The sequence below is a fragment of the Mustela putorius genome, unplaced genomic scaffold (genome assembly GCF_011764305.1).
Source record: "Mustela putorius furo isolate JIRA1106 unplaced genomic scaffold, ASM1176430v1.1 tig00000874_pilon_pilon_pilon, whole genome shotgun sequence".
Taxonomy (NCBI): Eukaryota; Metazoa; Chordata; class Mammalia; order Carnivora; family Mustelidae; genus Mustela; species Mustela putorius.
Window position 1 is genome coordinate 6962231 of NW_025421505.1, and position 26439 is coordinate 6988669.

A 26439-nucleotide genomic window follows, 5' to 3' on the forward strand; every position below is an offset into this window, starting at 1 on the left:
ATGAATCCCCAGTTCAGTCAGCTTTTGACGCTCCGGGAGCGCTCAGTCAATGACTACATGTGGTTACGTTAGCGTTGGGAGTCCACCTTTCAGTATGGTAAGCCATACTGTCGTAACAGGAATTTCAGGGATGGGTATTTTATACAAATATATGTAAAACAGGGAAGAAATTTCTCCTTACAAAGAGTGAAATGAATATATCCTGTGAAGCATCAGTGTCACTCCAAAAAAATACTGTCTTTGTTTTTGTTTTCAAGATGTTTCAGTGTCCAATGGAACCACAGAGCTGCTGCACACAGAGCACATTTGGTACCCCCGGATACGCGAGGTAAAACTTGAGCACGGTCTGCATGCGGCTTCTTTGTGTTTCTTCCCCGCTTCCCAAGAATTTGTGCTTCCTTGCGCTAAGCCCTCCTTTTCTTTTCCAACTTTGGACATGTTTATTTCTTCTGTGAAACTAAGGTGCCATCACTATGAAATGAAGTGTGCAGAAATGCTTTATGCCACCATCCAGTGTTGTTTCTTGCCCTTCATTTCCCTCCCTACCCCTTACCGTGTGCCCACGGACCAGATACACAACCTCCAGTGTAACTGGCCCAGCGGGACACGGCTCCCTGGCAGGGAGTGACAGAGGCTGGCCTATGGGCAGCAGAACTCTTCATCCCAGCCTGTGTTTGCCTGTGTGTGGGGAAGGAATTAAAGATACTGGTCTGCTGTGGTGCACTTGAACAGAACAGGGCAAGAGAACACAGCTGGGAGTCCTCAGCCATGAAGAATGGCTGACTGTTTATCCAGATCTTCCCAAACCTGGAAGATCTTTTACCATTAGTTCATAATGGACACAGACACAGCCCTTCCCCACTGTAGGAGGGTTCTTTTAGAATTTGTATCAATAATACCTCCTTCTCCATATCCCTCAGGGACTCACTCTAGAGTCTGTGCTGGAGTGTTCTTCTGAGGCTGGCTTTGAATGTCCCATGTCTTGAGCGGGAATGATAACTCTCTCACTTGTCCATGGGGTGGCAGGTTGGCGGTACATCTATCAGTGCCCGTTTATGTGATGCTCCTATAGTGACCATGTGATTCATAGGTTGGCTAGACCCCACTCACTCCACTGGTTTCTTTTGAGGCCTCAGGAATTTTCCAGCTGTGTCATGCCTGTTAGGTAGTAAGTCGCTGCTTGGCAGAACTGTCCAGTGTGATTGTGGGTGACATTTGGAGTGTACGATCTACAGGCTGCTCACTCTCCTGTCTCTGGCCTCTCTCGTTCCAGATCCAGGGCGCCATCATCATGTCCTCACTGATAGAAGTGGTCATTGGCCTCCTCGGCCTGCCTGGGGCTCTGCTGAAATACATCGGGCCCCTGACCATTACACCCACGGTGGCTCTCATCGGGCTGTCCGGCTTCCAGGCAGCAGGAGAGAGAGCGGGGAAGCACTGGGGCATCGCCATGCTGTGAGTGCTCTGGACCACTTGGCACAGACTGTCAGCACCTCCCCTTCCCACCACCCAGCGGCAGCCTCGGCGGTGTGGGATGGGGGGGTTCGTGGTGTTCTGAGCATTTACACAGAGCTTAGGAGATAGGTGGTGTTTTTGGTTTTTTTTTTTATTTTAAACTTGATCTGTTTCTTGGCAGAAAGTTATTGAAGGGTTTAAGTCCCAGAGGTTGGGGAGTGACATTGCAGTCAAGGTATTCCAAAGACCTGTTTGGCAGCCATGTGTAGAGTGAGGGCTGTAAGGCTTCGGGCTTTAGGAAGGGGGTATAAAATGGTGATGCCATTAGTTTTTAACTTTTGAGGTCATGCCAAGTCTCTTGCATACATGAATGGAAACACTGAGAAGCCAGATCCTATAGGTGAGACTCAAAAAAACCCTTCCCGATTGGCAGGAGACAGGGATGCTGTAGGACTGTGTGTTGGCATTGATAGGAGATGTGACTCCCCAGGCTCCTGCCTGAGTCCTGCCAGGCATTGCTGGTCCTTCAGTGTGGAAGTGCGAGTCCATTAAAGATGTCATTTACCCCTTGATGTGTTGTCAGAAAAGACATCCAGGACCTTGGTAATATTATAAGATTGATTATTAGAGCCATAGAACTCTATACCACAAATAGAACCCACATTCTTTTTGTGTGCCTGAAGAGCACATATAAGAGTTGATCTTGTCAGAGGGAAATGGTACAAAACCTGGAATTTTGCCAATCAGTGAAATTCCTAAAACCAAGTAAATAATCATAGAAAGGAATTTTCTAGTTGTTTTGTTTTGTAAGATCTTCTGTAATTGTCTAACAGCATGCGCCCTGCCTGAGCCTGTGCTTTGGTACAGCTTTGTATGCACTGTAAGTTAAGGTAGGCACTGCCGCTCGCCCCATTCAACAGGAAAAGAAGCAGAGGCACAAAGAGGCAAAGTTCGTTGCCCAAGCTTGCACAGCCAGTAGGTGGCTGCCATGGTTTTCAGAACTCAAACAGTTTGACCAGAATTTACCCTGTAACACTTAATCCTGCCGGTCTGTGCTGGAACGAGTAAAGTGCATCCTTGCGAAATTATAATCCATCTCTCCTTACAGATTAAGGTATGTGGAAATGTCCAGGATTGTTCTTAATTTTCTCATTTTACTGAAGGTTGGTCAGTATTGCCCACACCAGCACGGGTGTGTAGAAGGGCGTGGAAGAATGTCTGTTCAGTGAAATGCAGTAAGTTGCAAGAAGGAGAAGATGTAATTACCATCACACGGTAATTAGAAACCAGCAGCAAAAGGGTGAACAAAACCCCAGATCACTTAGAAGCTGGAAAGTGCTGTTATAAATCGCTCCTAGTCAGAGGGGAAATTGAAAGTTCACAATTACTGATAATTTTAGAAGATTAGGGTAAGAACCGACCAATCCCACAGAGCAGTCAGAGTTCTAAAAAAAAATGCACAGTCTTAGGGTGCCTGGGTGGCTGTCTGCTTATTCCTCTCCCTCTGCTCTCCCCTGCACCACTCTCACTCTCTCAAATAAATTTTAAAAATCTTAAAAAACAAACAAACAAGCCCACACAATCTTAAAGGCAAAGTACATGAAGAGCTTATCTCTAGAATCTAGAAAAACAGGATAAAAATGGAGGCTAATGGAAGCAGGGGACCAAAAATTAATATATATACAAAAATACAGAAAAAATAAAAGTGAAGAATCCCAACATTGGTTCTTTGGAAAATAACACATGGACACGCTTCTGGCAAGGCTAACTGAGCAGGGAAGGGGGTGAAGGCCCAAATGGAGGATAAAGCTCTAGGTCCATGGAGGAAGAGTTCTAGCTGTGCTTGCTGTCCCCAAATTTAAAAAGAATGACAGCAAATTAATAAAATGGGTGGTTTCCAGAAAAACATAAAAACCCAAACAGGCTCCTCCTCACCCTGATCATTCAATGCCAGGGTTCCTCAGAACCTGGTTTCAGGTTGCCTCCCCACCACATGCTTTTCCCCTGGGGGACCCCGTCTAGTGCACAACCCTGGCAAGCCTCTGTTATGCTGGTGACTTCCACAGAAGCCTGAAGCCAGACCTCCAGACGCTAGACTTCAGGTCCAAGCCCTGGCCTGCACCCTCCAGGTGCTGGGACACAAGACACCTCAAACTTCAGAGGAAGAAAGAGTCAAGCTTTTGACTCCCAAACCACTCCTCCCCTCCTGCCATCTTGTTCTCGATCAGAGCCACAATACACAGCCAGCTGGTGAAGCCAGAAGTCCTGCAGGTGTCCCTGATTCTTTGCTTCCTCTCTCTCCCCACGTCCACGCCATCTTTCTGCCTCACCTCCAGAGCCCGTCCCGCCACTGGACAGTCCTCATCCTCGGTCATTGCTTCCAGACTGGTCTCCAACTTCTGCTTGCTCCCTTCTTGCCCATTCACAGCCCTGTGAAGTACTTGGTCACTCTCTACTCCTTTCTCCACCTTGTGAAACTCTACTTGGACACAAGCTAGAATTTTGGAAGCTTGTAGGTCTTTTCGTTGTCTGTGTCTGAAGCCTTCCTCACAGTCCCTCATTCTGTTTATATCTCGCACTGGGCACTTGGGGCCTTTTCACTCTGGAATCTCAGACATTTGGGGGTGGGGGTGGGGTGGAAATGATCCTGAATTATTTCAAGGATGCCTTCCTCCCCTCCATTCCTGCTTGTCCCTTTCTGGAACTTTTAGAATGTTGGACCTTCCAAGCCCTTCCTCTGCTTCCAAATCATTTTTTTCTCTGTTCATGGGAAAATTTCCTCAGTTGTTTCTGTGTATCCATTGTCCATCTTTTCCTTTTGGCTCTCCTGTTTTTTAGTTTCCAGCCAACTCCTTTTGTACTTGGGCTACCAGTTCTGTAAGGCTTCAGCTCAGTTCTGGTCCCCTTGGCACCTCCAGCACCTGGCCCACTGCCTGTGTTTAGTAAGCACCTCATAATAAGCAAGGGGAGGACTGGGGCTTGTGAGTATACCCCTGACGCAGGAAGAGGCAAGAATGCTTGTCAGAGGATTTTATCTCTAATAAAAGTTCTGGGCTCCAGTGGTTAGTGAGTATATTGTATTTCAAGGAAGGGCAAATTCCCACACTCGTTAAGTGGTTCTGGCACTTTGAGAAACCAGGGAAACTTCCCAGCCAGTTTTATCTACATGGCAGATTCTTTTTTTTTTAAAGATTTTATTTATTTATTTGACAGACAGAGATCACAAGTAGGCAGAGAGGCAGGCAGAGGGGGCAGGGGGGGAAGCAGGCTCCCTGCTGAGCAGAAAGCCCAATGTGGGGCTCCATCCCAGGACCCTGGGATCATGACCTGAGCGGAAGGCAGAGGCTTGAACCCACTGAGCCACTCAGGCGCCCCTACATGGCAGATTCTGACAGAGCTAATACCGTAGGGAGGTTCTGGACCAACATTTTCTTTCCTCCCTATGGCTGGTGTCCAGCCTCAAGCTTAGTACAGATTTGTTTAGGTAGTGGCATGCCAAAGCTCAGCATCTTTTTCTACTTTGTCTCCTTGTGATCTTTTATTTATTTTTTTTTAAAGATTTTATTTATTTCACAGACAGAGATCACAAATAGAGAGGCAGGAAGAGAGAGAGGGAAGCAGGCTCTCTGCTGAGCAGAGAGACCAATGTGGGGCTCTATTCCAGGACCCTGGGATCATGACCTGAGCCAAAGGCAGAGACTTTAACCCACTGAGCAACCCAGGCGCCCCTGATCTTTTAAAAGGCAAGTGTGCAGAAGACTCTTTTCAGAAAAAGGCCTTAGTGTACAGCTCTGCACACACAGTTTATTTTTTTAGTGCCATATCTAGTAGCATATTTTGGAAGAATGTTCTTTGGAACATGGTTTGGGAAAATGATCTTATAGATAATAATACAAAAGCCAGCACACTATGTGTGTCATTTTAGGAACTCAAGGATGATTAAATATTAGGGGAAAAAAGTTTATTTTTATTTTTTTTTTTTTAAGATTTTATTTATTTGACAGAGATCATAAGTAGGCAGAGAGGCAGGTGGGGCGGGGGTGGGGGGAGCAGGCTCCCTGCTGAGTACAGAGCCTGATGCCAAGTTGGATCCCAGGACCCTGAGATCATGACCTGAGCCGAAGGCAGAGGCTTAACCCACTGAGCCACCCAGGTGCCCCCCCCAAAAAAAGTTTTTAAAGATTTATTTGTCAGAGAGCAAGAACACAAGTGGGGCGTAGCAGTAGGCAAAGGGAGAAGCAGGCTCCCCGCTGAGCAGGGAGCCCAATGTAGGGCTCCATCCCAGGACCCTGAGATCATGACCTGAGCTGAAGGCAGATGCTTAATAAACTGAGCCACCCAGACGTCCCTAGAAAATTTATTATAGGCCCATGGTGGATTTAATTAATAAAAAACCATGATGACAACTACATCAGTCAAATTCAGTCTCTATCTCTGCTGCCAATTACTAGCAGTATGGGAATAGAAGGATCTTTCATGAATAAAAGTTTTAAGTGCCTCATCCTTTAACAGTGAGAGACAGATATCAGGCCTGCCTGCCGAAATCAGAAACCAAGATAAGCGTGTTTGTTATTACCAGTATCATTTAAGATTGTTCTGGACGTGCTAGTCGGTGAAAAAGAAAATAAAGTAATATGGGCCATTCCCAAAGAAGTCAGAGAGAAGGAAATGGTGACTTGCTCCTACAAGAATTAAAATACATTTCAGAACTTAATAACAATACTGTAGCCCTGGGAAGGATAGACATTGGTAGAGCAGAATAGGAGTGACCGAAACAGAACCAAGAAGAAATTAATATTTAGTGTAAGATGGTAATCATATCAGAAATCAGTGGGGAATAGAAGAATTACATGAGAAAAATTATTTAGAAAAAATTTAGATTCCTAGTTTATATTAAATTATATTTCGGTTGAATTAAAGACTTAAGTATAGAAAGTAAAACAATAAATGTGCCAGAAGAAAATGTACATAAATATTTAATCATGGGCGGAGAAGATATGTTTTTTTAAAGATTATTTATTTTTGCAAGAGAGAGTGTGTGAGGTCAGAGGGAGAAGCAGACGCCCCACAGAACAGGGATCCTGATGTGGGACTCCATCTCGGGACCCTGGTGTCATAACATGAGCTAAAGGCAGACATTTAACCCATTGAGCCACCCAGCCGTCCAGAGGAAGATCCTTCTTAAAGCAGATAATGTAAAGGGAAAGACTGATTGATTTTACTACTGATGCATTTAAAACTCCCATCAAAACCCACTGAAATTAAGCCTCTGCCTTTGGCTCAGGTCATGATCCCAGGGTCCTGGGATCAAGCCCTAAATCGGGCTCTCTGCTTGGTGGGGAGCCTGCTTCCTCCTCTTTCTCTGCCTGCCTCTCTGCCTACTTGTGATCTCTGTGAAATAAATACATAAAATCTTAAAAAAAATAAACCACAAACTAAACTATAAATGAATCTTGGATATATTTACAACAAATTCCATTAAAAAGGTTAAGGTCCTTAATTTATAGTTTCATTAAGGGAGAGTCCTGGTGGAATAATGGATGAAGGGTATCATATGAGCAGCCATTTAATCAAATAAAGGAAGTATAAATAGCTAACTAGTATGTAAAAAGGGTTAGCCTCCCCGGTTATCACAATGCTGCATATTCACAGGGATTTTTTTTTTTAATTTATTTATTTTAGAGAGCTGGGGGAGGGACAAAGGGAGAGAGAGAGAATCACGAAGCAGACTCCCCGCTGAGCGTGGAGCCCAATGTGGGGCTCGATCCCAGGACCCAGAGATCATGACCTGAGCCAAAATCAAGAGTCAGCCGCTTAACTGCTGGAGCCACCTAGGTGCACCTTCACAGGGATTTATATAGCAGTGGGGGCAGTGGTGGTAGGTCAGACTATACTGACACGGGTTCCTAAGTCAGCCAAGAGAGGCACAGTTAGAGGCAGGTTCTCAAGAGAGGATAAATGGGGTGACATTCCCAACTCTAAGCATTGGTTCTGGATGACCGCTGCTTTTCATGAGAAAACATTATTTTGATTACTTTCATACAGTTTTCAAACCTGTTCAAATACAGAATAGTGTAAGGAACCCCCATGTACCATCACCACATATATTAAATATATTAAAATTCTAGTCATTTGAAGTTTAACAGTAATTAGACAGGGAAATCTAAATTAAAATAATATTTCCTCCCACCCACTCCCTCACCTCAAAAATAAATAAATAAATAAATAAATAAATAAATAAATAAAGTCACAATTGATGAGTGAGAAGTTCGTATTTGCCCTGTATGCCTGAACACAAACATAGTGACAGATGCAGCTTTACCAGGATCGTCTGCTTTTCACCCTAACAGTTTTCTGGGCTCATCTCTCTAAGACTGTGTGTTTAGATCTGCTCCATTCTTTGTAAAATTGCACAATGCTGAATAGTATGGAATAGTGTAGAATTTATGAAACCATTCCCCCATTGATACTCATGCTTGTTGTTTAAAGTATTCGCTGTTGTGAACAATGCTGAGATACATACTCTTCAGTGTAAGGAATGAAAGTTAAACAACGATAATTTTTTAAATTGACGAAATTGGTAGGTATTTAAAAGTATAAGACTTTATGGGGCGCCAGCGTGGCTCAGTTGGTTAAGCCTCTGACTCTTGATTTCGGCTCAGGCCATGATCTCGGGGTCCTGGAATCAGGCCCTGGTGGGCTCCCAGCTCAGCAGGGACCCTGTCCCTCTGCCCCTCCTCACTTGCGCTGTCTCGATGTCTGTCTCTCTCAAATAAATCTTTAAAAAAAAAAAAAGTATAAGACCTGGTATTGCAGTGAGAAGCAAGTGGATGTCTTTGGTCTCTGGGTGGGATTTGTAAATTCTTTCAGCTTTTGTGTATTTGGCAGTTTGTATCAGAAGCTTTTTAATAAGGAAAAAAAGAGCTTTTTCATAAGGCATTTACTGTTTGACAGATCCATTCCAGTCCTAGGATCCTGCCCTAAGGAAATGTGTAGATAGGTGCCAGGAGGGGTGATCTACCACAGTTGTTTATGCTCCTGGTGTCACACCATATGGAAATTGTGTAACAAGACGTGGTATGTGCATAAGGCAGAATGCTAAGTAGCCACTGAGGTGCAGTTGCTTATTTCCATCTGTTGAGGTGGCATTAATAGGGGCTACAGGCTAGTTAGGAAGCATGTTGTGAAGTGTGATTCCTTTTTGGGTCAGATGATGGACCTATTAGTGCTTCAAGGGCAAGGGTGACGTCAGTGGTCCCATGTCCCTCTCTAACCCTGGTGCCCCAGACCCAGTGATGCCCTGTAAATATCCAGGGAGTGGAAGCTGCTCAGAATCTATAGGCCGAATGTTACATTGTTGTTAAGCTGGGGTGATGAGTGGTCTTCAGGATTTTTTTTTTTTTTTTTTAATTTTTTATTTTTGATAAACATATATTTTTATCCCCAGGGGTACAGGTCTGTGAATCAACAGGTTTACACACTTCACAGCACTCACCAAATCACATACCCTCCCCAATGTCCATAATCCCACCCCCTTCTCCCAAACCCCCTCCCCCCGGCCGGGGTCTTCAGGATTTTGTCTTTCTTTTTGCTTATTCACCTTTTATAATTTTCCTACATTGTAGTCTGCATTGCTTGCATAATATTTGTAAGGTAGAAAGTCAGCAAGCCTGTGGTTGGACAGAACCCTGGGCTGAGGACCTGTGGCTGGCTTATCCTTTCCCCTTCTCTGCTTGGCCAAGATGCATGGGCTCAGGCACACCCCTCACCTCTGAGCCTCTGCTGTGGCCTCTCTGTGATGGGACTGCCTGCTCCACCTGCTACACAGGCTGTTTGAGGACAAACAAATTAGAAGGGGGGGGGGTTAGAGTGGCAGGAAAATGAAGTGTTCATCTGCCTAGTCCACCCTAGTTCATTTGCACTGCCAGATTTGGCCTGAGATCTGGGTGTCCTTCCTGGAATTCTCTGTCCCCCCTCCCCTTGTAAACATGCTTTAAAACGTGAACACCATGGTGCAGGCAATGACAGGTGGCTGTTGCCTGAATAATAGACTTGGGGTCTTTTGGAATCTCAGAGTGTTCACTTTGAAATAAATCAGCATTTTTTTGGAACATGAAAACTTTATGTTAATCTAAATTTAAAGTAAACCAGTTTTAGCACCCATCGTTACCATAACATTTTTTTAAAAGATTTTATTTGTCAGAGAGCATGAGAGAGCGAGCACAAGCAGGGGGAGCAGCAGACAGAGAGGGAGAAGCAGACTCACCACTGAGCAGGGAGCCCGATAATTGGACTTGATCCCAGGATCCTGGGATCATGACCTGAGCTGAAGGTAGACGCTTAGCCAACTGAGCCACCCAAGTGTTCACCATAACCTTTTTTTTTTTAAGATACATATTTATTTATTTGACAGAGATCTCAAATAGGTGGAGAGGCAGGCAGAGAGAGAGAGAGAGGAGGAAGCAGTCTCCCCACTTAGCAGAGAGCCCGAGGCGGGGCTCGATCCCAGGACCTCGAGATCATCACCTGAGCTGAATGCAGAGGTTTAAGCCACTGAGCCATCCAGGTGCCCCCACCATAACATTTTTAAGTTAAACTTTACCACCCTGGGGGGAATTAAAATAGCTTGGGCACATGTGTATTTCCAACTTCAAACTGGTACTGGCTCGATGACTTTGTATTTGGGCTGAGATCCCCATCGCCAGGTGGACAAAGAACTTGGGCAGGTGGGGAGAAGGGAGAAGATGGAGCAGCATGAGCCTGTTCTCCGGCTAGCTATAGACCACGTGCCTCGTTAGGAATGTGACAGTGAAGCTGCACTTGACCCACTGTCAGCGGAGCTGATAATTCCATCTCTGTAATTGGAGCTGTGCCCAGGAACAATTAAGCTGAACTTTGACTGGGAACCCACTTTTGTGCCAACTCTCCCTCGGGTCGTAAGTGAGAGTGTATCCCTATGGGCGATGAAACACATCTTTGTAGACCTTCATTGTGTCAGCAATGGGAAGTCGTCCCACACCTGCTGTGCTTGGTAGCAGGCGTGCCGGGTCCTGCTGCAGAGCAGTCATCTGATGTTGCTGCCTCCTCTGATCCTCAGTGCAGCTGGGTCAGGGGTGGGGGGCTCGAGGTAGATGGCCTTCTGAGCCAGCCCTAGTATCCCTGCTCTTAGGATAGTGTGGCAAAGTAGTTCAGAGCCAGGCTGCAGAGCTAGACCCCTTGGCCCAACCCCCCTGCAAACTCATGCCTGCGTAATATTGGACCACTGGCTTTATCTGTCTGGGACGTGGATGGTCACAGAAGCCACCGCTGCAGAAGGCTGGGATGGTGGGCGGCATGACCCTCACATAATATCTGACGCACAAACCTCTCAGGAAAGTTATTAATACTGAATCCTGTATGTAGGCCTTAAATGTTGAAGCTTTTTGCTTTTTGAAGCTAACTTTATGCTCTTGATATAGATCAGAAAATACGGGAAAGTAGAAAAGTCTCAAAACATTGCTATTGGTAGTCAATCCCTGAGAGCATTTTGGACCCCCTTACCTGTTTGCACATGTGCGTGTGTGTTCATGCCCGTGTGGCAAGTGCGTGTCTTGTAGCTGATTCATAGTTGTGATTCTAGTGTGCATTGTCTTGTAGGTATCTTTTTCCCTTACGCAGTGTGAGCATCTTTCCTGAGTATGTGCATTCTTCAGGTTTTCTTGTCCTGTTCAGGAAAATTTAGCCAAAACATTTATATGGCAGTTTCCTTTAGCATCAAGATATGCTTAGAACTAGTATCTTTCCCAAAATGGCATTTCCAAAAAGATAAGATTTCCCAAATAACAGTTAAAAGGACTAGTAGCTCCTAGAGAAATGAATTGAATAATATGGTTAGTTTTGCTGTTGAAGCTTTGAGTATTATTTTAAAACACAGATAGCCTTTAACATAGTTTATTTTCTCTCTCTCTCTCTCTCATCAGGACAATTTTCCTAGTATTATTGTTTTCGCAGTACGCCAGAAATGTTAAATTTCCTCTCCCAATTTACAAATCCAAGAAAGGATGGACTGCGTACAAGTTACAGCTTTTCAAAATGTTCCCTGTGAGTAGTCACTTTCATTTTTTGACAACATTGCTTTTGTTTGTGTGGAAGGAAGTTTTAAGCAGGTCTTCCTGGGGGAATTAAGTCAGGATGGTAACATCAGGGTACCGATGACCACAAAATTGTCATTGGCATAAAGTTTACCAGTGGCAGAAGGTTCTGATTCTAAAATCCTTCCAGCAGTGTAGGAGGACACAGTTTGAGATGGGGAGATCTGTATTCCCATGGCCTCTGCAAGCACATTGTCCATTATTCTTACTTTCTAGCCAGGCTGAGGGTTCCAGTAACTTTACCTGCATAAAACTTCTTTCTTGGAATGTGATTCCATCCAGGAATGGGCTCTCAGCAGATCTGTGGTGTTTTTTTCCTGCAAAGTGCCAACGATGGTGGAGGTTGTGGGGTGTGAGATGCAGCCCACAGGAGGAAGGTGTGTGTTTTGCCAGCCTCCACCACCTCAGTTGGCCTCATGGAGCTTTTCCCTTTGACCACTTTAGATCATCCTGGCCATCCTCGTGTCCTGGCTGCTGTGCTTCATCTTCACAGTGACCGACGTCTTCCCTCCCGACAGCACAAAATACGGCTTCTATGCTCGGACAGATGCCAGGCAGGGTGTGCTTCTGGTAGCCCCGTGGTTTAAGGTCCCATACCCATGTAAGTACTCTGGTGGCCAGAGGGAGAGGGGTTGGGAGCTCTGAGAGCCTCTTTTAGAGGAGCTGGAAGGTGGCAGAAGGCTCTGCAGCTTGAAAAGCCTTCTTTGGTCTAGAATGTCCCATGAAGGTCTTACAATTTGGAGGATTTGACAGCGGACAGGGGGAGGCCCTGTCCCCAGAAGGCTGGGACTAATGCTCGGAGACTCGTGCCAGCTCCCTTCCCAGATGAACTAATTCTTTTGGTTCCACTGGGATGAAATCCTGGACAAGGAATCCCTTGCCAGGGTTGAAGAAGGCAAATAGAGAGCCACATGGTACCCGAGCTGCCCACACAGAGCAGGCTTAATTAGGAGAGGCCTGATGATCAGCAAGTCGACTGCTCAGCATGATGGGATTTGTGTCATCTCTTAATGGGGAGCTATACTCTGTTTTTTATTTGGTCACAGCTGTCAGAAGTGAACAGATACTCACTAATGGGTGGGAGATGGCTCTTGAGTTATAATTTAAGTGTTGGGTAACTCTTGGCAAGGTGTGGGGGGTAGGGGGTGTAGTCCTAAGCTGAGGTATCACTTGGATTCACACAGAGGACTTTGGGGCCAGCCCCAAAAGTGACTTGTATGAATCCAGCGGTTATTAATGCTTGGTTGTTCTGTTGTAAAGACCCTGTTCCCGGCACTTGGGCCTTTTAATTAGAACTGAAACCTGACCTTAGTCAGGTTCTGCTGATTTATTCCCCTGCTCAGCAGCCACATCCTCACATTTTATGATGATGAGAAAAAGTAGGAGAAGCTGAGAATAGCAAGGTTGGGTCAAAGAAAACTGTTCCAAGCATGTTAAATGACAGTGATATTGGCAGTTGTTCCATCACTAACCTGTTCATACTTAACAAAAGTTTATTCTTTCTAAAATAACATTCTCATCAGATCATATGGTCTGTGTATTTATGTACATCTGTCCCTCCCCCCAAAAAAACAATAAATGCATGTTTTATAAACAGACACAGAATCTGATATAAAATGAGGTGAAACCGGTTGGCCAGGCAGTCAGGAGGAGGAGGTGTGGGAGGTAGGAGGAGCACTGCCAGGAGGTCTTCTCTGTGGCGCCGGCCAGTCCTAAGATGAGCACAAACGAGGAACACGGGGTGGGCTGTTCCGGAAGAGCAGCTGTGCATGTGCTGAGAAACCAGAGAGATGTCCCCAGGGTCCTCCCGGCCTGTGCATGGAGGGGTGTGGCCAAGTGGACTGGGCTTCTGGCCCCAGGATGGTGGCCCACGCTGTCGGGCTCCTCTTCACCACAGCCCTTGGCTGCCATGAGCTGCTCTGGGGCCACCAGTCATGGGGCAGAAGGGGACCCCCAGACAGCAAGAGAGTTCACCCCGACAGTTTGGCTTCATCTGGAGACAGGTTTTCAGATATCTACAACAGTGGTCCTTGGTCTTTAGCATGAGAAAAATGGTGAAAATACAGATGGGGGACCCAAAATGTCAGTAGTGCTGAGATTGAGAAACTGCTGTGAAGTGACAACATAAATTAGGCATTCTAGTTATAAGGGGAGATGAAATAACAGTTCAGACAGAAGGCTGGAAGCCAACAAAGTTTATACACACACCTGTAGTTGACTCTTGAACGAGTGGGCAGTGGTGGGGAGATGCGCCTCACCCCCGCAGCTGAAAATCTGCATATAACCTTTCTCCCCAAAACTTAACTACTAACAGCCCTACTGTTGTCCGGAAGTCTTACTCACAACGTCAACAGTCAATTAACATGTTTTGTATGTTACATGTTTTATATATTGTACCTTTACAGAAAAATAAGAGAAAAGAAAATGTTATTAAGAAAATTACAAGGGAGAGAAAATACATTTTCACTACTGTACTGTATTTATTGGAAAAAACCTGCTAGTAAGTGGACCAGTGCAGTTCAAACCTATGTTGTTCAAGGGTATACTGTATATAGAAATGAGTGGAAGGAAGAGGGATCAAAAATTTAGATGAGTACAATTTAAAATGTTGGAGTACATGGAATAAAGATTTTAAAAATCACATTTAATTTAAGGCTGCAGGCAAAATGGGAAAAAAAAAGAAAACAGAGTAAAGAGACTAAGAAATAAAAGGCAATAGAAACAATGGGAAAGTAAGTATCCCTCCCAAAAACAAGACACTAAAATGAAACTACAGTACTCTGTCAGTAACACAATAACTATGTTAAAGATTATTTAGATTAGAGATGATATGCAAAATGTTGCTGGATAAAGAAATTATCAGCATGAGAAAAATCTCCAAACCCACCCGGAAATGCCATGTTGACCAGGCACTCCCCTCTCTACTCCCAGACAGGAACAGTCCTGCCTTCATACACATCCCAGGCTTATCTGCACACTTTACTTCTTGTCCTCTTTCTCTTCCCAAACCCAGTCTCCCTGTGTGGCTCGTGTGGCAATCCAGATATCCAACACAAAGTGTCCTGAGGTCTTTTCTTTGCTTTTCTAAAGGAAACTATTTTATTTAACATAACATGGTTTACTTTTAAGAAAAAAAAAAAAAAAGCACTGATCTTACATTAGGGGACTGTCTGTATCTGGTGCTATGCTTTACTGCTGAGATTTAAATTTAGCTAGTGACTTTTCGCCACTTTTTCATTTAATGCCACCCCCTGGGCAAGATCGCCACTGTTTTGTGCCGTGCCTTCACAGCAGGGTTAAAAATCTTCTTCATACAAATATCCCATCCCAATAGGAATTTCCACCACAGCAGGCTGTGTTAAATTGTAATTTAGTAGACACCAAGCGTGGCTTGGAAGCAGCCTCTGCTTCTAATCACTTTATCTCTCCAGACCAATCCTGGTTGTGGCCACCTTCATCTGATTTAGAAACTGTCCCCAGGCATGTAGTATACTGAAGAGTGACATTTAAAAATCAACAAAGATTTTCCCCGAGGCTCGGAACCTGGGTGTGTGGTGTGGAGTCCTCTGCTGTCCTGCTTACTTTCTCCTGTTTGCCTTCCGTAGTTCAGTGGGGACTGCCCACCGTCTCTGCCGCTGGCGTCATCGGCATGCTCAGCGCGGTGGTCGCCAGTATTATTGAGTCCATTGGGGACTACTACGCCTGCGCAAGGCTCTCCTGTGCTCCACCGCCTCCCATCCATGCAATAAACAGGTACGTTCCTCTGACCATGGAGCTCTTCCTTGGGCCCAGTGCCTCCTCACCTGGCTCTTTGGTTAATCTTGGAGAAGAGAGGGAGGTTCAGCATGGAAGTAGCCAGCCATCAGGGCTCCTTATTGGTTGTCTGCTTTGGACAAGTCACTGCCCCCATTTTGCTCTCATTTTCCTTATCTGGGACATGGAGGGCAGTTCCACCCTTCCTGCCGTGTTGACAGTCACAGAAGACACTGTCTTTGAGACCCTGCCAGACCTTAAACTCACCACAGCAGATGCGGGACGCTGCCCTTGTTCTTTGCTTGATTTGGGGTCATGGAAGGATGTTCCTTTTGATTTCTTTATTCTCTTACTGTTCTTAGGGCTAAAAGCTGTGTCATCTATTCACAGTTATAATCCCTGTATAGAGAGACGAGAAGAGCAGGCATAGGTGCAGTCTGCAGAATTTGGAGACTTATGGGCTGTGGGGTTTATCTCCTCAGTACACCTGGTCTTCCGTTTCTGGATGCTGAGAGCAAACTGGACCCTGCGGAGGCCTTAGAGAAAAGCACAGATTTGCCCCTTCCCCGCCTCGGCCAGCCAGCCGCTGCCCTTCCAGAGGGATAGAGGGTGATGAGATCCAGTGCGCTGCTGTCTGAGCATGTCTCGCTTCGGTTCTGTTCGTGTTCACACTCCTGGTTTTTACAGCTTCCTCTAAAGGATGCTGCACATGACGGAGCTACTTATATATTGATTCTTTAAAAAGTTGCAGTGTTGACAGAATTACGAAGCGTTTCCTTCCTGATGAAACTATTAATAGTAAAAGAATCAGATCAGCAGACAGCCTGTATTTGTCTTCGATCCCAACCAATGGCTCTGTTTTCTGGTTAAAAGCCTTTAATTTGGAATGTTTTTTAAACACCTGTGTCTAATGTGTGGTTCCCAGAAGTGCTTCTCACAGTTGGATGAGCATGGGGGATCCTGTTAAAATAGAATGCAGGCTCTGCTCCGGCAGGTCTGGGGGTGGGGGCCCGAGATTCTGCACTCGTGACCCTTCCCAGGAGTGTGGAGGCTCCCCACCCGAGCACGCCACCTTTGGGGTGCAGCCACTTGGAGCATATTTCAGAGTGTTTCCCCCATTGAATGAATGCTTCTCTTTCCCCCATTCCTTTACATTTTAGGGGGATTTTCGTGGAGGGTCTCTCCTGTGTTCTCGATGGCATATTTGGTACTGGGAATGGCTCTACTTCATCCAGTCCCAACATTGGAGTTTTGGGAATTACTAAGGTAAGCTATTTTTCTAATTAAATGGTTGGGCCTCTAAGTGTTGATCCATTTCATCGATTGGTCTAACCACCATGAATCCCAAAAGGAAGGCTTCCAATTCCGAGATCATCTCCATCACCCACCCCGCCTTTTTCCTTTTTCTCATTGATGGGTTTCTGGAGTGCTGATGGAGGTCTCCCTTCCTTGGCTGCCTGGGTAGCCAGGCACTCAGAGCTGTCACTGCTTCATAGGCATTCTGCAAATACTAAGCACCAACCCATGCCAGGCTATGGGCACTTGGGATACAATAGCGAATAAAACAAAATTCCCGCTGTCAGTGTTTACATTCTAGACAGAGGTAGACAAACTGCAGACAGTACGCATAGTGTGAGAAATCACAGGGCAGGTGTGGGTATTGGGAGTGAGGGCTGGTAAGTGTGAAATAGGGTCAGGCTAAGCCTCACCAAGAAGATGACCTTGAGCAAGGACCTGAACAGGGGAGGTGGAGGGAGCCATGCAAGCCCTTGGGGAAGAGCATTCAGGCCAAGGACGTGGCCGGTGTGAAGCCCTGTCCTGAGAGCAGGTCCACATGCTGCCCTTCAGCAAGGAGGCCGGTGGGGCAAGAGCAGAGTATGGGGTGCGGGTGGTAATAGAAGGTAACATCTTCCAGGTAATGGAGGACCAGGTCACATAGGCCCCAGAAGCTGCCAGAGACAGGGAAAGGACATCCCCTGGACTGTGGCTCCATTAGGCTTTGGGTTTTTTTGTTTTTGTTTTTGATTTTGGTTTTTTTAGAGAGGAAGAGGGAGTGCATCCTTGTACACACACATGTGCAAGTTGGGCAGTGGTGCAGATGGAAACAGAGAATCTTAAGCAGGCTCCATGTCCAGCACGGAGCCCATCATGAGGCCTGATCCCCTGACCCTGAGATCATGACCTGAGCCAAAAATCAGGAGTCAGATATTTAGGGCGCCTGGGTGGCTCAGTGAGTTAAAGCCTCTGCCTTTGGCTCGGGTAGTGATCCTGGGGTCCTGGGATCGAGCCCTGCATTGGGCTATCTGATCAGCAGGGAGCCTGCTTCCCTTCCTCTCTCTTTCTCTGCCTCCCTTTCTGCCTACTTGTGATCTCTGCCTGTCAAATAAATAAATAAATAAATATTTACACCACCCCCCCCCCCAAAAAAGAGTCAGATACTTAACCAACTGAACTGACATCAGGATATTTTGTGAGTCTCACTTTGGCTGTTATGATGAGAGTGGACCTCAGGGTCAGGGGAGGAGGTAGAAACTGGAGCAGGAGACAGCACTAGTTCTAGATGTGAGATGGTCCCATTCCTTACAGGAAAACATCAATCTTACAGTAAAGAATTAATGTTTTCAAACCAAAGCCACAGGGACCCTCTCTTTCAGATGAAATCTGGCACAAAGTTAGTGGGTTTGCCAGGCCACAGGCCCCCAGGTTGAGCAAGGTCTGGGTCTGGAGTCCTCCCCGTGGGCCTCTTCTGCCCCTGTCCCCACACAGATCTTTGACCTGGGGCTGTCCCACGCTACAGTCCAGCTTCTGTGAAGAACCGCTCCTAGGCCTTTCTCACTTAGTACTGAACTCTAGAACCCAGTTGTCTTGCCAGAGCTCACTGTCTGCGGGGCTGGAACGTGCCTCTGCCCCAGCCACTGTACGCCGAGCAGCTGGACACCTGCTCACCATCTGGGATGGCTGTGTACACCATAGGTCTCCCTCACCCAAGCGCTGTGTCCTGAGAATCTACAGCCAAGCTGTAGTCTTCTTAAGCTATCTGACCTCTGTACAGTTAGAAATACCGCCCCCCCTTCCCTGCTCTCTGCAAGATTGTATGACCAGACCCAAAGAAACCAGAGACTGCTTGGTTCATCCTGACTGTGAGTCCAGGTGAGAAGGGCGCATGGTTCTGACACTTTGATTTCCTTGGATGTCAGCAGGGCCTTTGCAGAGCCCAGTGTCCTGTGTGCACACAGCCCTGTCAGGTGCTCCTGGTTCTCAAATGCCCTATGTCCTCCAGCGCTATTTTGGGGTCCTGGCACTGTCCCTGGGGAGAAGCTGATGCCGAGCACACAGAGCTCAGGGCCATGCCTCTCTTTAACCAGTTTGCTGCCATGACCCTGTGATTCTGGGACAGACCTAGAATGAATCGGAAATACCATAGTAATGAAATTCTTATAGACAGAGGGACTTAGGGCAAAACAGTTTAACAAGCCAGCTCCCTTCTGCACCCCTTTAAAACTGATCCTCCCCTCACATAACGTAATCAGAGTCACTGTAGGGAGTAGGGGGTGTTGTTCATGGAGGTTCTTTTCTGAAATGTCACTGAAGTGGTTTGGGGAATAATTAATTACAATTTGAATGTTACCAGCTTATTCTGAAAAGGCAACCTGCTAGCTCTCTTTAATGAGCTAATTGATCTTACCTCTGAACCCCTTTGGATTACTATCCCCAGGCAAAGGCGGCATGCATTCAGGGGCCTAGAGTTGATTTTCATTGCCCCGACTCACAGTGGGGATGATTGAGCTGTCCGTGTAGCTGCCTTGGGGTGGGAAGTGGGTCTCACAGTAGAAATTTCTCTTTGGCCCCAGCCATGCGACCATTGGAAGGACTCTGTCCAGGAGGAAGGAGGCACATGTTGGAGGCTATATTCTGCCCCTCATCTAGTGGAAGGACTTGGGACAAGTCACTTGTCTGAGCAGAACTCTCAGCTCTGAAATCTGACAATTCTAGTCCTAGATCTGTGCTGCCCAATTTGAGAGTAGCTGTATGTGGCTCTTTTTGTTAAAAAGGAAAATTAAGTTCCTTAGTCACACTAGCTACATTTCAAGGGCTCAGTAGTCACATGTGGCTAGTGGCTGTCGATGGGTAGTACAGATATAAGACATGTCCATTCTTGTAGAAAGTTCTGCAGACAGCACTGATCTGGGCCATTGTGTCCAGCTTCCAGGGCTGTGGAAAGAGGGTGATCTCTGGTTCTTCCCAGGGATCTGCCTCCATGTCCTGGCAGTTCGGGTTCTTGTTACCCCATATCCACTCCTGTCGTTCTCTGTACGTGGAGATCCTAAGCTGTTTGATCAGGAGCTGAGGCCACCAGCTTCCCTGTTGTGTGCTTTGAAGCCGTCAGGTGGGATTCCAGGAGTAGGTCTTCTCTTCTGAGTGTGCTCCGGTGTCTGTCCTGCAAAGGGGGGGTGGCTGTTTGGTATTGCAGCCCTGGTGCCATGACTTTGTCCCGGTGTGGCTGTGGGCAGATTACGTCACCTCCCTGTGTCTCCATGCTCTTGTCTATAAAGACGGCTGGCCAGCCATTAGAATTAATAAATTGGTATAATGCATGTAGCAGAGTCGGACGTGTAGGTACACAGTAAGCAGTAGGTAGTGTCCCTGCTTGATATTTAGCCCTAAGTTTATTTCTAGGGACAGAGTAAACCCCACCTCTCCTGCCAGCGCAGTCCCTTCAGAGGAAGGCCGTTTCTCCCCTGCCGTGTCCCACACTGTTGAAGACTTGGGCAAGTCAGAAATGAGGGTTCAGTGTTTTGATGGCCCTAGAGGCAAAGTCAGAGTTCAAGAAAGAGTTCAGAATGGAGGCAGGGAAGGGAGTCCAGAGAGTGGGCAGCAGGAGGGGTGAGGCCAAGGCTCTACATCAGCACTGAGGGGACAGGGATTAGGCCTGTGCTCCCCGCATTGCTCACAGAAGTGTGTAATAGGCACCTGGCACTTGGTTCAGTCATCAAGCTGAAGAATGGCTTAGTTGCTGCTTGTTTGTTTTGAGCCTTCAAGGCAGATCAGCTTCCCTGAAGGTTAGTCTTCATAAAGGTTTATTATTTCAAGGGTCCCTAGGGCCTCCTCCTGGCACCTCTGATCTGCTGGGAGGGTGGGCTTTGCACAGGCGGTTCCCCGTGTGCCTGGATGCTCTTCCTCCGGGAGCTCTTGCTCATCCCCTGAGACCGTCTCTGTGGAGCCCTCCGCAGCTCCTCCTTCCACCTGGCTTCCCACAGCCCGTAACAACTGTGGCAGTGCTGTGATGTGATCGTGAGTCTATGGCTTACTCCTCTCCATATTCCCCTCCCCCTCCAGTCTAACAAGTGCTGGTCACAGAGTAGGTTCCCAAAAACGTTTGCTGAGTAGCGGCAGGCTTCCTTACGATGTAACGCCACCCAGCAGAAGTCATTTTTGCTCGATTCTCCAGTTTGCATACCCTTTCTTGCTGCTTCCCTGCTCTCGAAGATTCAGTGGGAGAAGTGGGGAACCATAGATCATAACAGCCGAGCCTGGCCTCCAGGGTCAGCTGGTCGGAACAGCCATCCCTCTGTTGGCTCAGTAAGATTCTTCTCTGATTCTTAACCAACTGACGTTTGGGTCCTCTGAGATGCTGCTGGAAGCTCTAGATCAATGCGAGCCAGCGAAAGCATGGTGTGGTGGTGGGCACAGCGGACATTCACCTGCGCTGCTATTCTGTGCAGGGACCACCCAACATGTTCCTGATGGGCACTTGATATAGTGGCTGGTGCGGCTGAGGGACTAGAGCTGACATTTCATTTCATTTCATTTCATTTTAATTAAATTTAAGTAGCCATCTTCTCACTGTAAGTCATTCTTAAAGCCCTACAGACACTCCCCAGTCACTTCTGGAACCTCTTTTACTCAGTTTATGTGCTCAGGGTGTTTTCCTGGAAGAGACATCACACAGTAGGGGCCAACAGTACAGGACTCTTGAGCCTATTGTCCGCTCCACATCCCACTGCCTAGGGTACAGCAGGGTAGGTAGAAGTTTCCGGAAGGCAGAGAGCAGGTTGAGCAGATAAAGATGAGACCGTGTGGAAAATATAACGGTTCTGCAGAGGCCCAGTGTGGAAAGGCAGAGCCTTGGAATCAAGGAAGACTTTTTTTAAAGAAGAGGTAACATTTGGGCAGTCTTCTGAAGGACGTGTCTAGAACTAACCAGAAAGGGGGGGATGTGGGTGTGTTCTGGGTAGACAGGTCTAGGGATGTCTTGCGAAGGGATTTTATTTCATGAGCACCAGAGGATTTAAGGAGGGGGGCAGAGGAGCATTGACATCCCACATCGCTGTGTTTGAAAGGTCACTCTACCACAGTGGAGAGGACAGGGAGGCAAAGGAAAGGTCAGAGTCAGCAAACCTACCTGGGAAGCTGTCATGGCCTCATGCTTGCCAGGTGCTGTTCACACTGTTTTCCACCTTGTCTCATTTAACGCCTAAAGCCAGACCTTGTGGTTTATCATTATAAAAGTAAGGATCCCGCCACCCAGAGAGGCCAAGTGACTTGCCCTGGTCACATGGATAGAGCAGAGTGGGGTACACACCAGGCAGGGCGCACTGAGAATCCACACTCCTTTGCCTCTTGGCTGTGCCACCTCTCACAAGCAAAGCTCCTTGAGGAGAGGGGATTCCAGAATTATCCAGGGCTGTTGTCTGATTCGGGGTGTGGGGAAGATGGAGACGAAGGTGAACTGCTTTGGGGTGGTTAACTTGGTAATGGGTGATTCTAAGAGCCCAGAAGAGAAAAGCAGGATGAACCAGGGTTTTTGTGTTTGATGTTAGGTCATCCTAGCTGCTGACTATAAGGGCATTCGAAACCTGGGACCCGAGAGCTGGAGCACAGCCACGCCGAAATGACATTACCCAGAGTGCAGGGAAGCACAGGCCGAGCCCTGGTGCTGCCTTCCTCCTGGAGCGTGGACAGGATGAGCTAGAGGAGAGGAATCTCTTTATTTGGGGTGTCTGTGTAGCAGTGGTTCCCTGAGGTCAATCATCACTATCTGACGAGACCTGTCTTAACAATAAGTTTTCAGGATCTAGGGGATGTGTGGGGTTTTGTTACACTTGCTCCGGGACGGGGGTAGGGCGGGGGGCACTGGATGAGAATGGGCGCAGAACTGGCACTGAGTGCCATCTGCTTCTGGTGTGTCCCGCAGGTCGGCAGTCGCCGGGTGATCCAGTATGGCGCAGCCCTCATGCTAGCGCTGGGCATGATCGGCAAGTTCAGTGCCCTCTTCGCCTCCCTCCCCGATCCTGTGCTTGGTGCCCTCTTCTGTACTCTCTTCGGTGAGATCCCATTTCCTCGGTAGCCTGACCTCTCTCCTCCTCTGCACATTTGCTAACGAATCCCTTCCGTGAGATGGGAGGTAATAATATATTTCTGTTTAAAAATACAAAGGGGATACATCTTCAAAACATGAAAACCTTCAGCCATCTCCGAGTTGAATTTATGTTAAAGGTAGAACCAAATATAGAATACTTGTGCTAGGAAAAATAAGATGACCTTAATCTTTAATTGGTGTATCTAATTGATTTAACTTCTCCCCTGAATGGCCATTTAAAACTGACCATTTTTACCTTGGCTCTCGACATGATCTCTGTGCCATCCAGTTGTGAACAGGGCCCAGATCTTCGGGTGGGTTTCCCAGTTGAGTCAAGATGTTTGCATAGAGGTTTTCAGGGGTAACCGATGTCCTCAGTTTTCTGCTTGGTTTAAAGAAGGTGTCGTTTGATGTTTGTGTCCCTGTGTCAGCCGTGAGCCGTTTGGATCAGAGAGCCAGGTGGTCACTTTCTGACCGCATCCTGTCACTGTTCTGTGTCCCAGCTGGTTTCTGGTGGGACAGAGAAGGGACGATGTGGGGAGTCTGCAAGGCCCGTCACCCGTCTGTAGGTAAGCTCCGTGCAACTTGCCATCTGCTGTTTCTTTCCAGGAATGATCACAGCTGTTGGGCTCTCCAACCTGCAGTTCATCGACTTAAATTCTTCCCGGAACCTCTTTGTGCTTGGATTTTCAATATTCTTCGGGCTCGTCCTTCCAAGTTACCTCAGACAGAACCCTCTCGTCACAGGTAAGGAAAACTGGCCTTGAGTCTTGGGAGTAGTTGGAATCCCAGCTGTCGGTTCACAGACACCCCACGCCTGTCACAGAGGGCATTGGAACCTCAGGAGTTGTCTCCTCTGACATGTGTTTGATTCAAGCCTCACTCTGCCACCGCCGATCTGGAAGCCCCCTGCACATCCAGCATGAGCTGGCGGGTGCACGTGACTCATGTGTATGTTAAGGTCTCTTTATTGACTGGGACCCTGTCTTTTGGGACAGTGCCTGTGTGTAAAACCTTTTGATTTCTCAGACTAATGCTTTATGAAAATGTATAATTCCTAAAAACTCAGCTTCATAGACTTTCAAATACATGTCTTTCTACCAGGATTGTAACTTTTGAATTCAAGATTAACCTTTTTAACACCTTTTAATTTTAATAACCTGATGTCATGAAAAATGAACAAAGGAAAACTGTTTTTTTTTAAGCGGGGGAGGGCAAAGACAGAGTGGGAGAGAGAACCTCTAGCAGACTCTATACCTATCGTGGAGCCTGATGCAGGGCTTGATCTCACGACTCTGAGATCATGACCTGAGCCAAAACCCACTGAGCCACCCAGGCACTCCTAAGGATCATATGTTTTTAATATAGAAAGTGTGAGAGTTTCTAATAACAAGGAGATTCTTGCTCCTTTTTATATTTTAATATATCACGTTCATATGAGTTCATTTATATACATGCAGTTGCTCCTAATTAAAAGCAGCTAAGCACAGGAGCGCCTGGGTGGCTCAGTCGGTTAAGCGGCTGCCTTCGGCTCAGGTCATGATCCCAGGGTCCTGGGATCAAGTCCCACATTGGGCTCTCTGCTCAGTGGAGAGCCTGCTTCTCCCTCTCCCTCTGCCTGCCACTCTGCCTACTTATGCTCTCTTTCTCTCTCTCTCTCTCTCTCTCTCTGTCAAATAAATAAATAAATAAAATCCTTTAAAAGCAGCTAAGCACAAATCAGTGATCCAGGATTCTGAAACCCTTTATCTGATTGCAAACACCACAGATGTTTTTGTTGTCGTACTCACTTTGTAATATTTTCAGCCTTAAAACAGCCATCTTTTTATTAATTTTCTTTTCCTAATCTGCTAACACCACACCCCAGTGGCTTTTTAGTTCATTATAGGGTGAGCTTCACTCTTAGATTTCTTTTCTGGGGACCACTGTTGGGGGATTTTCCTTATAGGAATAACTTCTTGATTATTGTTGAAATTATTTATAAAAGTTTAAAATGTTACTGGCAAAAATTTATCTACTTGTGTCCAACAGAAATTTGTACTTTCATGCATTGCATTGACTGGTGATTGGTGGCTCCCCTGCCCCCCTGTCCTGCCCCCAGTGCTCCTTCCTGGCCATGGCTGTGACCCTACCACTGTGTTCTGTTTCCAGGGATAACAGGAATCGATCAGGTGTTGAACGTTCTTCTCACAACTGCCATGTTTGTAGGAGGCTGCGTGGCTTTTATTTTGGATAATACCATCCCAGGTATGTGGTACATACACACATGCTTATTTCACGTGTGAAGCACTCATTTTGCCAAATAAATAGGGAAGCAGGCAGAAGGAATCAGCTCGGAGCCATTGGTGGTTGAGACGGTCTTTTAAGTGGTTAAGATGACACTCCCAGCCTCCTTTTGTGAGTCCATTTTTTTGCTGATAAACCTAGCAAGTTTTTTCCTCCTTGCTCAGTTAGGAGAAAGCAAGGAAGTCCCTCACCGTGGTCACTCTCCAGGCTGTCTGCCCACCCTGTGCTGCCTGGCTCAGTCCCCGCAGCGGCTTTCATCAGCCTGCTCAGACAACGCCTCTGAGCTGCTGACAGCCCATGGGGGTTCCTTCTCCTTCCTGAGGCAGGCCCCTGCCAACTAAGACCTCAAGATAGTGAGGATGTTGTCAGGATCGGTGACTGAGGGACCAATGGAGGTGGCTCTCTTCCCGACATCTGCAACCCTTGTTCCTCCGGTGTGCGTTCTATGCCCAGTGCTGGGTGCTGGACGAGGAGGTGATGTGGGTCCTGCCTTGCAGCCTTCCCAGCTTCCCAGAGGAGGCTGAAAAATGCTTCTGTGGACGCGTGGGTAGATTCACCTTCCCTCAAGGAAGGCTGATGCTTATTCTTGAGCTAGAAGGTTTTGTTGAGGTGTTTCCCTTGAAGACCGCACACCTTCAAAAAGCCTCTGTGAAGAGGTTGCTGGGGAAACCAGGGATGAACAACACATCAGGCAGAGGGAGTCACGTGCACAAATTAGTGGATTGCGTTAGATTCATGGATGTCAGTAACACACACTCTCAGAGCGAACTGAGAGGCAGGCTTAGGAGTCAGACAGGTGGGAATGAGAGCCCTGTCACAGAAACACTGATGGGAGGGCATAGGGCATAGTTTGGATGTAAGAGAATAATGATGTTCCTTCTACTCACTGGGGACTCGAACTCGTCATCTAGGCTTGGGCATAGAAGTATGTCCTGTGTAGCCAAGAGCAGGTTCCAGTGCACCTCTCTGCACTGGAAAGATTTATGAATCGAATCTAAGGCTCAGCATTTGCTGAGAATGAGCCCACATCATTCTCCCTCACTCCTCTGTTGGGGTACAGTGTCCCCGAATGTTAATGCCAGTATAAGTTCATCCTCACAAAAGGGGCATGACAAGTGGAGAATACAGAGCAGGTGTATCCCTCTCCTTGTCTCCCTCCACCCCATCTCTCTCTGTCTCTCTCTCTCTCTCACACGTGCACGCACACACACAGAGCGAAGTAGGATAGAACTCATTATGCCTGGATGCAGGTGGTTTGCCCTGACCAGTTGTTGAAGGCATTATAAATGGGTCCCATTTTGTGGTTTTGTGAGAACGGATTGGAGGAAGGAGATGGTGAGATGGAAGAGCAGGCAGTAAGGGGACTGTTGTGATGACCCCGGAAAGCGGCAATGAGGCGTGCTCCGGACCTCAACAGTGACGGGAGGAAATGGGTCATGTGGAAGGACAGGGAGG

The 26439-nt window shown here is 46.9% G+C and overlaps 1 protein-coding gene across 7 annotated transcripts in view; it reads left to right on the forward strand.

Annotated features, from left to right (window-relative positions):
* The window catches only part of SLC23A2 (solute carrier family 23 member 2), a 131208-nt gene that overhangs the window by 99829 nt on the left and 4940 nt on the right, over positions 1–26439 (forward strand). For all 7 annotated transcript variants that reach the window (XM_045086034.1, XM_045086032.1, XM_045086031.1 and 4 more), the window contains 9 exons: positions 258–328; positions 1274–1455; positions 11415–11535; positions 12030–12186; positions 15191–15338; positions 16499–16604; positions 22534–22663; positions 23308–23445; positions 24850–24945. In XM_045086034.1, coding sequence (XP_044941969.1) covers positions 258–328; positions 1274–1455; positions 11415–11535; positions 12030–12186; positions 15191–15338; positions 16499–16604; positions 22534–22663; positions 23308–23445; positions 24850–24945 — 1149 coding nt within the window. The remainder of the gene's footprint in view (positions 1–257; positions 329–1273; positions 1456–11414; positions 11536–12029; positions 12187–15190; positions 15339–16498; positions 16605–22533; positions 22664–23307; positions 23446–24849; positions 24946–26439) is intronic.